This window comes from Hypanus sabinus, chromosome 11 (assembly GCF_030144855.1).
Source record: "Hypanus sabinus isolate sHypSab1 chromosome 11, sHypSab1.hap1, whole genome shotgun sequence".
NCBI lineage: Eukaryota > Metazoa > Chordata > Chondrichthyes > Myliobatiformes > Dasyatidae > Hypanus > Hypanus sabinus.
Genome location: NC_082716.1, coordinates 38,568,274 through 38,580,473, shown reverse-complemented (window position 1 = coordinate 38,580,473; position 12,200 = coordinate 38,568,274). Strand labels below are relative to the sequence as shown.

Below are 12,200 nucleotides of genomic sequence, written 5' to 3'. Positions count from 1 at the left end.
TTCACTCAGAGGGTAGTGCAAGTGTAAAATGAGCTGTCAATGGAAGTAGTAGATGGAGGTTCATCTGCAACACTGAACCAAAGTTTAGATAAGAAAACTGATCAGATGGGTACGGAGGGATACGGTCAAAGTGTGGGCCAACGGAACTGGACAGAACAGCAGACTAGATGGGCCAAAGGGCCTGTATGTGTTGTAGCTCTTATTGACTCTATAGGCCTCGTCACTAGAAAATTCCTCAACACCTGTTTGCATTTAGCATCTAAAGGGGATATGTGGCATCTGCAAACAGGCCAAGCAGTAAAGAGTAAACACATGAGAAAGTCTGCAGATGCTGGAAATTCAGAGCATTGCACACAAAATGCTGGAGGAAATCAGCAGGTCAGGCAGCATCTCTGGAAATGATGAAACTGTCAATGATTCAGGCCGTGACCTTTCATTAGGACTGGAAAATAAGGGGAAGAAGCCAGTATAAGAGTGTGTGTCTGTGAACAGGCAGGTTCTGTGCACGCAGGATGAGGCAGTAAATGAGGGGAGTCAAAGTGGGGGGTAATGGGAGGAGGGGGGAGAGAAATTACTGTAAATTGGAGAATCGTTATATGTCATTTGGTTGGAGACTACCCAGGTGGAATGAGGTGCTGTTCCTCCAACTTGAGTGTCAATCTCTATTCTCTAGTCCCACTCTAACATGGCAGTCCACAGCCTCCTTTACTGCCACAATGAGGCCACTCACAGATTGGTGTCACCATATCTCATATTCTGTCTGGGTAGCATCCAATCTGGTGGTACGAACATCAATTTCTCCAACTTTCCCTAAATTTTCCCCCTCCTCCTTCCCTCTTCTTCCAGCCTCCTACTCTGGCTCTGTTCGCACCTCTCTTCACCTGTCTATCACATCCCTCTGATGCCCCTTCTCCTTCTCTTTCTCCCATGGTCCACTCTCGTCTCCTCTCAGATTCTTTCTTTTATAGCCCTTTACCACCCATCACCCCCCTGCTTCTTACTTTCTCCCCCAATCCCCCTCAGCAATGTGTGTGTGTTGCTCAAGCAGTAAAGAGGCTGCTCTAACAGATTGAAGAATTCATTCTGATACAAGCAGGCAGAGAAAGCAAAGGGAATAAATGATTTAAATGCAGGTCATTGTCTTGTTTCTTGACCAATCACATAAGATTAAAGGAGAAAAAAATATTTTTCAAAATTCTACAAAATATAGCTGCAAAGCTGCATATTCAAGTTTTCTGAAACATGTACAACTTACTAAATTATTAAAAATTGTATCACTGCTGATTCAATAAATTACCTTTACTCGTTTGCATTTGACCAAAAATAGTGTACAAACACCATGCTTCGTCTCTATGATTTCAGAGCAAACCCACTAGCAAAACAATACACCCCTAATTTTCAGATTGCCATGTTTAACTATATATATGCAGACGCCAGGAGCTACTATCTAATGTTTTCAGTAATTTTGAGAGCAATAGCCACACCATTATCAAACAAACAACTTTTAAGCTTTTACATTTTTATTTCAGAATAGCAATTGCAACACAGACTGAACAATATGCCTGTCCATTGCTTTTCTTCCATCTGCGTGCAAAATCTAAAACATCTCCTACTCTTGCCTTATCCAAAACTGAATAACAACTGAGAGCAAATTTTTACTGGTGAAGATATTACCCTTCCACGTTGATAGGATTACACAGAAATAATTCACTTTGATTGCATTTTACTCACATTACAACAATTGAACGCAAGTTGAAGGAAGCTGGGTGGGCAATCCCCTACCATGTTCTGAAACGCATCATAATCTAATCCAAAATTCTAAATTTTGCGCAAACAGAATGAGAAAAAGGAAAATAATTTATTAATTGTATCATGAATATATATTTTAGCAGCATAACAGTATGAAGCATACATAATAAAAACAAATCTAAGGTTTTAAATTATGAATCTATTTTGTTTTGATATCAAAACAAAAATGTTACTTATTCATATTGCATCTGCAACACCCAGTTTAATTGGCAGATACTTCCATCACCGAATTTGCTCAAATTGTGGGCAATTGATTTGAAAGAAATAATTAAAAATAGTTCCACATATAAAAGTAAACTGCCCTTTCTCATCTAAAGATTTCTAAAATAATTTTGTGAGTGCGCAGAACCCAATGACAGAAGGTGATTTACCAGTTCTTCAGGGGCATGCACAGTCAAAAAAAGCCACACCATCATGCAAAGAATTTATAAATACAAATTTGGAATATAATACTTAGATAATGTTAAAATGTACCGAGTTGTTTACAAGATAATCATGTTGGGAAACATCATTCCTTTTAGAACACTGACCTACATATATGACCATACCAAATAAAGATTTTTTATTTTTATTTTTTTTTATACAAACTATGCATCTACACATTTTTTTAAAAATGATGCATTAATTAGTAATACAATTAGCTTGTTAAACCACAAATTTTTCCTTATCTTCTCAAAAGCAAAGCAAATTTCTCACCACTGTTCGAGGGAGATAGTCAGGGTCAGCTTGCACCCGAGCTATAATTTCACACATAATAATACCATATGAAAATACATCAGCCTGTCATTAGATAAGAAACAGTGTTAGAAACTATGGCCATCCAACTGGAAAAGTTATTTATTAAAATTCAAAGAATAAACATGTAATGATAAGGAATCCTTCATGTTCTCAGGATCCCCCAAAGTACTTCGCATCAAAAGTATTTTTATAGTTACTGTTATTCAGGCACAAACTAATACCAGATCACATACAGCACCATTGCATAAAAATAATAAGTCAATTATTATTTTGGTGATATTGATAGTGGAAAAAAATACCTGAACTCCCTTTCACTCTTCCATCACTTTAGAAGACATTAGGACATTACCTGATGCACTAACATCAAATATTACAGCATACCCGGTATAGTATAGGGAAATTTCTACCCCAAACACCATGAGGCAGACTTCCTTTTACTTCAAATAGTATTGGCAATGTTCCAAAGAGACCCCATCTCCCCATCCTGATTAAGATGTTTAATGGATCTAACCATGTTGACCCACTCAGGAGAAATATTAACTCTTGTGTCTATACAATTATTTCCCTCAGGAAAGTTTTATTTTATCTTAATCCATCAAGTCCCATAATAATTCAGCACCTATCAATGAGATCACTTCTCATTCTTCTGAATACAGGACAATTTTGAATCAATATACTTAATCAATATCTGTCCTTGTATGACAGATCTAGCAGGCCAATTCAGCCCAACCCCAAAATGAGCACAATCCTGAAAAAAAATGTAAAATACATTTTTTGCTCAGTGATCACTGCCAGATTCATTAAAAATACCAAGGCAATATCAGAATACAAAGTGCATTTTTAAAAAATGAATTGAAACTGAAGTAAAAATGACAAACAGAAAATTAGGCATGTAAATTAATTTTCCCAAGTCTCTGATAAAGTTGCTACTCAAGTCAGAGGAGAATACAAACCTTTTCATTATAGGGCTCACTGCGCAGCACTTCTGGAGCCATCCAAAATGGTGATCCAACCACTGACAGCCTTTCTGTAGTCTCACTTTTGGAATGAAAATCACATGGATTAGTACTGGTGTACATAGAGGGAAAACTACTCTTGCTTAGTTGGTATAGCATTGAGAAGCTAGCAGACCAGAAATTGAATTTAAATGAATGACACTTGGACAAAATATATTTTTTACAATGTAACCATGTCAACCAAAAATTATCAAGATTGCATGCTTCTACACATTACCTAATCTGTTGCAGATCACTACTTGGCAAAGTTGCATCATAATTATGATTACCTATCAACTGCATTCATAATACCCACTAGTTATGTTAACACCAATTTGGGAATGCCTTTTTTCAAAAAAAAACACAAAACCCAAGTTCCAAGAGTTACATCACAATCCCTACAAGAAATTGACTTAATACAACCAATGAGACCAATGAGTGGCATAGATAGGGTGGATAGCCAGTACCTCTTTCCCAGGGCACGAATAGCAAACACCAGAGGGCATATGTACAAAGTTAAGGGAGGGAAGTTTAGGGGAGACATCAGGGGTAAGTGTTGTCTTTATTTTTTAAAAACACAGTGGGGTGTCAGTGCCTGGAATGACATGCCAGGAATGGTGGTGGAGGCTAAAATATTTGAGTATTTAAGAGCATCTTGGGCAGGCACATGGATGAAAGAAAAATAGAGGGTTACAGGGTAGTGTGGGTTTAGTACTTTAAGGAATATATTGGTCGGCACAACATAGAGGGCCGAAGGGCCTGTACTGTGCTGTAGTATTCTAGTGTCTAGTGTCAAAGTGACCACACAATTCTACTGATCTCACTCAATTCAGAATCCTCCCACTTTGAAGGAGACTTGGTATGTCACCAAAGACTCTAGCAAATTTCTGAAGATATATCATAGAAAGCATTCCATTTTCCTCACCATCTGGTAATGCACAGGATCAGAAAAGGCTGAAGAGGGTTGTAAACTCAGCCAGCCTCATCATGGACACTAGCCTCCCCAGCATCAAGGACATCTTCAAAAGGCAATGCCTCAAGAAAGGAGCATCCATCATGAAGGACACTCACCACCCAGCACATGCCCTCTTCTCATTACTACCATCAATGAGGTGGTATGCAACCTAAAGAAACGCACTCAATGTTTTAGGAACAGCTTCTTCTCTTCAGCTACTTCTGTTACTCTTCACCTTTGCCATCAGATTTCTGAAGCCTTCCTAACTATTTGGCTCTCTTTTTGCAGTTAATTTTTATATTTCATTTCATAATTTTATATATTGCACAGTGATTCTGAAGCAAAACTGTTCAAGCAACATCACATGCATTACTACTTCATGTGTCACCACCTTATATCTGCTGGATCACAGAACTATAGTATAAACTATCCTAGAGATAAAGAGATTTCAGAGGGTTAGCATGTCAGCACAAGTATTTATTTTCTTTAAATGTAAAAAAATTTCTTTAGAAGGGAAAAAACATCACCATGCTTAAAAAAGTTGAAGATAAAATTACTAAACAGAATTGCAAGTTTTAAATATTAGATTTCCTACAGGCAGCTAATATGGGAAGTGAAACTATCAACAATTGAATGTCATTAAAGTACAGTTTTCACAGAAAAGATGATTAGTATATAGAATACAGGAAGGAGACTTATCTCTGTGTGCAGTCTGTAGCTGCTTGATTTCGGACCAACGGGATAGTCCCATTTCACAGCTCTCATGGCAAAGCAGTACAATACCCTTCCACCCATCTTCATATTGTCTACAAACTTTGCAACAAAGCCATCAATTCTACCATGACATATAACTAAAAAGAAGTGGTGCCAACATAGACTCTTGTGGACCACTAGTCACTGGCAGCCAACCGGAAAAGGCTCCTTTAATTCCCACTTTGCCTCCTGCCAATCAGCCTATGCTTTATCAATGCTAGTATCTTACCTCCAATACACTGGAAACATAACTTGTTTAAGCATTATAAGCAGCCTCATGTGTGGCCCTTGTCAAAGGCCTTCTGAAAATCCAAGTACACAACATCACACAATTCTCCTTTGTTTATCTTGTCATTTCTTCACAAGATTCCAACAAATTTGTCATGCAAGATTTTCCCTTGAGGAAACCATGCTGAGTACAGCTTATTTTATCATGTGCCTCCAAGTACCTTCAAAACCACATCCTTATCAACTCCACATCTTCCCAACCACTGAGGTCAAACTAACAGGCCTATAATTAACCTTCTTCTGCCTCATTCCTTGAAGAGTGGAGTGACATTTGCAATTTTCCAGTTCTCTGGAACCATTGCAAAATCTAGTGAGTTTGAAACGTCGATTATACTCTTTTCCATATTCGCTGCCTGGCCTGCAGCATTTTGTTTATGTTGCTTGTATTCTTCACTGTAGGTTTGTTACATGTCTGTCTCTGTGTGTCTTTCAGTGCTTGTGGACTGAACCCCTATTTATTGAGGCACCTTTCGCTCAGTGCTTGGGACTTCAAAGGTGCTTAGCTGATTTCCCATCACGAGTCCCGATGAAGGGTCTTGGACTGAAACATCAACTGTTTACTCTTTTCCATAGATGCTGCCTGGCCTGCTGAGTTCCTCCAGCATCTTCTGTATATTACTTTGATTTCCAGCATCTGCAGATTTTTTGTTGTTTATGAAACAGATTGGGTGACCGTTTTGCAGAACACTTCATCCTGCAAGAGTAACCCTGAATTTACAGTTCAAAGCCAAACTAATTCTCTGTTCTAACCTTGACACATCTTTGAACTCTTGCACAATTCCAACAGAAGTTGGAACAGCAGTTTGTCTTCCAGCCAGATAGAATGTGTTCAGAAAATTAGCTCTTGCCAGTTTGCATCAGAACTAAAGTGGGACTGGATGAAAAGATATAAAGGAAAACTAAACTCAAGGTCATCCACAAACACAAGGAAATCTGCAGATGCTGGAAATTTAAGCAAGGGTCTCAGTCTGAAACATCTTCAGTGCTTCTCCCTATAGATGCTGCCTGGCCCCAGTGCTGTGTTCCACCAGCATTTTGTGTGCTTCAAGGTCATCCTTGCAGATTGATTAGCTTTGTTCTGTAAAGCAATCACCAACTGCCAGGATAGAGACATTGTGCATATTGAAAGAAATTCAAAGGAAAAGTTAAGATGATCTTTACTCTCACTACAAATACTAGCCTGTTGAAATTTTCCAGCATTGTTTTATCTCACATCTTTAGTGACTGCAGTGGTTTGTATTGCAGTTAAAGGAATCCTCTCCCACACTGCCTCTGCCTCCATCTCACCCCCATCATTTCTAATAATATCTCTCAATTTCCTTCTCTTCAAAATATATCTGCTGAAATTAACAAACTTCACTCTCAGTCATTGTCACCAAAATTTAATCAAAAATCCAGAACACTCATCAATCCTATCAACCACCGATGCTGCCACACGCTTGCACATTTTCTCTTTATTTCAGATTTCTAGTACCTGCAATTCTTGACTTGCTAATGGATCTAGTGTGGGTGGAGTATTTACTCACAGGGTGTGTGAAGCGTCCAGTGCAGTAGCGCTTGTAGTTAGTGCATGCTCTATGCCGCATAGTGCTCTCTGCTTACAGCTATTGCTGCTGGCTAGCTTTCTCAACAGAGGGTGAAGAGAGGAGCCGAGGATGTATGCCTCCCTCCTGCCAGTACAGAGCCTCTCCACCACCAAGATTCCTACAGTGCCTCCTTGGGGCCACATGTTGAAACTGGGTATATTACGGTCCCAGGCAAAACTACACGGGATCTCGGAGCAGCAGTGGGTCCCAGAGACGTGGCGTGCAGGATACACCCCGCCGCTCATCAACCACTGTCCCAGCTATGGGTAAATAACCTCACTGCCTTGTGGCAAGTCTGTTGTGACAAGGCTAAGGGAGCACACCCTGACAGAAAAGCAATGCAATGGCAGCACGCAATAGGCGGGGCCTAACAGACCAAGGACCCAGCAGCCTCCCACAGCCAAGATGTGGGACCGGTTGTCCTGGGATCACCCTTGCCACTGCAATTTACCTCATCATGGTGAAGAAAGTGCTACTGGGAATGGCGCACACCCTGTGGCACTTTAATAGCTTCCTTGCGCAGGTGTCCACCTCTGACCACAGTGAACAATACCCGGACCTTACATATCGTTGAAGTCTGATGTTTATGGGGTGTCTGGCAACGGGAGCAGGTAGAAATGGACTGGGAGCTCCTAGTCAGAACCCTGCATGGTAGCGGCACAGCTGGGACAGTGGCAGATATTTTCGGCAGACCCCTGTGCGACTGAGCAGCCCTATTGAGGGACCACACTGCTCACCCCAATTGGGGAAGGGCCGAGAAAAGGTGGCCTAAAAATTGCCCATTCAATCACTCACCTCGATAGGTTACCGCGCTTATCGGGCTATTCCACTACTGCGGTCGAAATAAGAAACAATACAACCTAAAACCGGCTATATAGAATTTAAGGTCTCTCCTGGACTCGTATGGCATCTCTGACAGACCTCAGCGGAGAACAGCCTTGATCACTGCTGAGCTGAGGCACTACAACATCAACATTGCTGCCCTGAGAGAGACCAGGCTCCTGGATGGAGGCTCTTTAACAGAGGAAGGGATGGGTTACACCTTCTTCTGGAAAGGTTTCCCCCCCAGGTGGACAACATCTCCACTGAGTAGGATTGATCATCAAGAACACCTTTCTACCAAGTCTCACAGAAATGCACCAACTTCGCCATCTGAGAATGAGGCTAAAGAATGCTTTTATCAGACATTGGATGAACCTCTTTGCCGGATCCCTAAGAATGACAAGATCCTTTTGCTTGGGGACTTCAACGCTAGGGGGGCAGGGGGGACAGAACAACAGGATATGGAGTAGAGTGCTAGGTAGGCATGGTATTGGCAAGGTGAAATCAAATGGCATGAGGCTACTTACTCTTTGCTCTGAGCATAACCTTACCATAACCAACACCATCTTCTAGCAGAAGTCAAAATATATAACTTCATAGACACACCCTCACTCTAAATGTTGACACGTAATCGACTTCATCATTGTGAGACATAGTGACATCAAGGATGTTCTCATCACCTGTGCCATGAGAGATGCAGAGTGCTGGAATGTCCACCGTATGATTGTGCCCAAGCTCCATATTAAAGTGCATCCCCACGTCGTTAAAAAAAACCCAAAAACCCAATAAAAAGTGGCTAAATTGCAACCGCTTGAGAAACACAGAAGCAAGAAGTGAGTTTTGACGCATCCTAGGTGAGAAACTAACGGAACTGGAACCTTGTCTGAGTTCAGAAAATACCATGGAACAACATTGGGCCTTTGTCAGCTCTGCACTCTATGAGGCAACAGCCCAATCCACCCGCTATAAGAGCAGAAACCACCAAGGCTGGTTTGACGATAACTCAGATACCATTCAAAACTTAAGGACATGCACAAAGCACACCGGGCAACTTTAGATAACCCTTCATCCATCAGCATCAGGCAGCATTGGCAGGCAGCTCGGAGGAAAGTGCAAAAGGCAATACGGGCCATACAAAATAAGTGGTGGACTGAAAAGGCACATGAATTCCAGTCGTTTGCCGATAATAATGATATGCATAATTTTTACAATACTGTCAAACCCATCTATGGCCCAATAAATCGATGCATGACTCTCCTGAAAACAGCAAGTGGTTTAACACTTAAGAATCAGAATACCATTCTGCTGAGGTGGGCTGAGCATTTTAACACCCTGCTTAATCACGATTCTGACGCAGACCCCACTGTCCTGGACGAACTGCCTGAACTTCCTCCTATCCACGACCTCAGTCTACCACCAACCTTCCAGGAGGTTCTATCAGCTGTCCATTCCCTTAAGAACAATAAGTCCCCTGGCATTGACAATATCCCTGCTGAGTTACTGAAGAACGGAGGGTACATGTGTATGCGCACCCTCTACCAGTACATCACTAAGGCCTAGATGATGCGAACATCCCACAGCAATGAAGAAATGCAAACATCGTTGTCATTTATAAAAACAAGGGTGACAAGGCCATCTGCAGCAATAGTTCCGTTGCTGGAAAGGTCCTGGCTGAGGTGATGCTTCAGAGGCTCATCAGCAACATCACCGAGTCAATGCTGCCTGAATCGCAGTGTGGATTTAGGAAGAACAGGAGCAAGATCAACATGATCGTCACAGCCCTGCAGCTTCAGGAAAAGTTCCTGGAGCCACATCAGGACCTGTTTATGGCCTTTGCTCTCCAAAGCATATGATACTGTGCAAACAGAGCTCCTATGGGATATCCTCCTCAGGTTTGGCTGTCCCAATGAATTTGTTAACATCCTCCACCAGTTCCACAATGGGATCACTGCTCGGATGACCATAGGAGGACAAGAGTCCGAGCCCTTCCTTCTACGCACAGGGGTGAGGCAGGGGTGTGTACTAGCACCAGTGCTCTTGAACATCTTCCTCTTCTGTGTTACCAAGCTTCTCCACAATGAGATGGAGGACAGCAGCAGAGTGACAGTGGACACCAGATTAAATGGCAAACTCTTTGACATCAGGAGGCTCCATGCAACCACCAAACTCCGTAGATAACGGGTCCTGGAGCTGTAGTATGCAGATGTCCATGCTCGTGGCCAATACTCCGGAGGATCTTAAGACTGTCCTCGCTGTGGCGGTAAAAGCGTACCGCAGGATGGGGCTGACTGTCAATACCACCAAGACAGAAGTGGTTTGCCAATTGAGTACCAATGTCCCACCCACCCTACATGCCTTCACTGTCGGTGATGAAAAGCTGTCAGTAGTGCCATCTTTCAAATATCTGGGGAGCATTCTCTCCGAGGATAGCAGCATTGATAACAATGGGTTTGGCCGCAAGGCAGTGAAGGTTTGAAATCAGAGTTTTCCTTCTCTAAGATGGATTGCCTTCCCAGGCTGACAAGCTTAACAAAATAATAAAAGCAATTATAAACATTGATTCATTAGAATTGTGCATTCACTTCACCTTGAACTTTAAGATGTTTGATTAACTGCCTTAACAATTATAACAAAGTAAGTCTGCAAATTTAGTTACAAATTTAATAGTAATTTTAAAAGATTAACTTACTTGTCAGGGATTTTCTCTGCCAGACCAAAGTCACCCAGCACTCCAGTGTATCTACCATCTTCCATTTTAATTAAACAATTCTGTAAAAGATCAGAACAGAACTTTACATGGAAATTGCGGTCATTCCATTCATTATCCCATTACGGTGAAATACATCGGTGCATAATCTTTGACCTTTATCCAAGCTAAGCTAACAGTATACATTAAAGAATTAATGATGAATACTCAGCTCACCAAGTCTAAATTGACCATGTACAGCAATCCCTGTCTCCCATTCCTTCCTTGTAGTACTGCAAATTACTTTTCTTTTGGCTTACCCAATTCCCTTGTGAAAGCAAAAGAGCCAAGAAAACTGAAATGCGACACAAGATGCTAGAAATTCTCAGGTCAGGAAGCAGTTGTGGATAGAGAAACAGTTAACATTTTAAAATGAGGTCACCAAGCTAAAACCTGCCACATGCTAGGCAGGCTTCTTTTAAGGAGGCAGCTGATTGGGTCATTCACTCTGCAGAAATAAAATGAAGCAAGGCTACATTGTAAGCTGCCAGGAAATGGGTCCAACATAGAAAGTGATCTCATCAGTCGTTTAGTCTGAAAAAAAACCCAAGCCTGTTCAGTTGAATTCTGAATGTATTTTACTGAAATTCTGTTATGTGCAACACTGGGTACCTTTCATTTATGCTTAGCTTCTACCCATACGTTGACTGTTTACATTTCACAACTGTCTAATGTACAACACAGAAAGCGTTTTGCTTCAGAGCCTGTACAGGGTCTTGACATTTTGAAAATAAAATGTGAATTCTATATGGTGGCCATATAAACAATTCAGCTTTGAGTATTGTCTCTGCAGCAGTTTGCTCAGTTTCTATTTTAAAAGAAGAAATAAAACAAATTTCCTCCCAAGAAGAGATACAGGAGTGCTCCTTCTTAAATTAAAACCAACAAAAAATACCGAACATAACTTGGGTCAACCCACTGCACTATTCTCCATTACGCTTCACAAGATCTATTGTCAGGTGATGTTATCAGTACTTTGAAAAAAAGTTATTAATAGGCACTTTTTTAAAAAAAATTTGGTACCGCAAGTGATTTATCCACAAATGACCTAATACAAATTGAGTCACTCCGATCATAACATGATCAGTCATACAGCATGGGAACAGGCCCTTGGACCAACACCCAATGAAAAATTTCACAGGCACATGCAAATAGAAACCCAAATCATCACGGCTGGTTCATCTGGCGAACTTTGCAAAACTTATTAAGCAACATCATATTTTTCCCCACAGAGTACATCAGGTCAAGTTCCAGGTGTGTGTCAATTCTTTAACCAAATACAGTACTAAGATTCTAAAATAAGAAACATAACTTGGAATGAGATGACAGTGTAAGAGAAGCCAATAATCTAAGAAAACTTTTTCAAGATGATCGAGCTTCTTTACAAGAGAAATGTGCCAAATCCTATTCTAAATAATATGCAATGCTGCAGTAAAACAAGCACACATAACGCTGTGCAGGAAGAAACTCTATAATACCACGTGTACGCAACTGCAAATTTTTAAAGC

At 41.0% G+C, this 12,200-nt stretch overlaps 1 protein-coding gene across 3 annotated transcripts in view; it reads right to left on the bottom strand.

Annotated features, from left to right (window-relative positions):
- LOC132401865 (dual specificity testis-specific protein kinase 2-like) overlaps positions 1–12,200 on the bottom strand; it is a 79,801-nt gene that overhangs the window by 21,128 nt on the left and 46,473 nt on the right. For 2 of the 3 annotated variants that reach the window (XM_059984162.1, XM_059984161.1), the window contains exons 6-9: positions 10,636–10,715; positions 3,501–3,585; positions 2,506–2,589; positions 1,732–1,818 (exon numbers count right to left, since the gene is read on the bottom strand). In XM_059984162.1, the coding sequence (XP_059840145.1) occupies positions 1,732–1,818; positions 2,506–2,589; positions 3,501–3,585; positions 10,636–10,715 (336 nt within the window). The remainder of the gene's footprint in view (positions 1–1,731; positions 1,819–2,505; positions 2,590–3,500; positions 3,586–10,635; positions 10,716–12,200) is intronic. The other variant, XM_059984163.1, reaches the window with a different exon arrangement.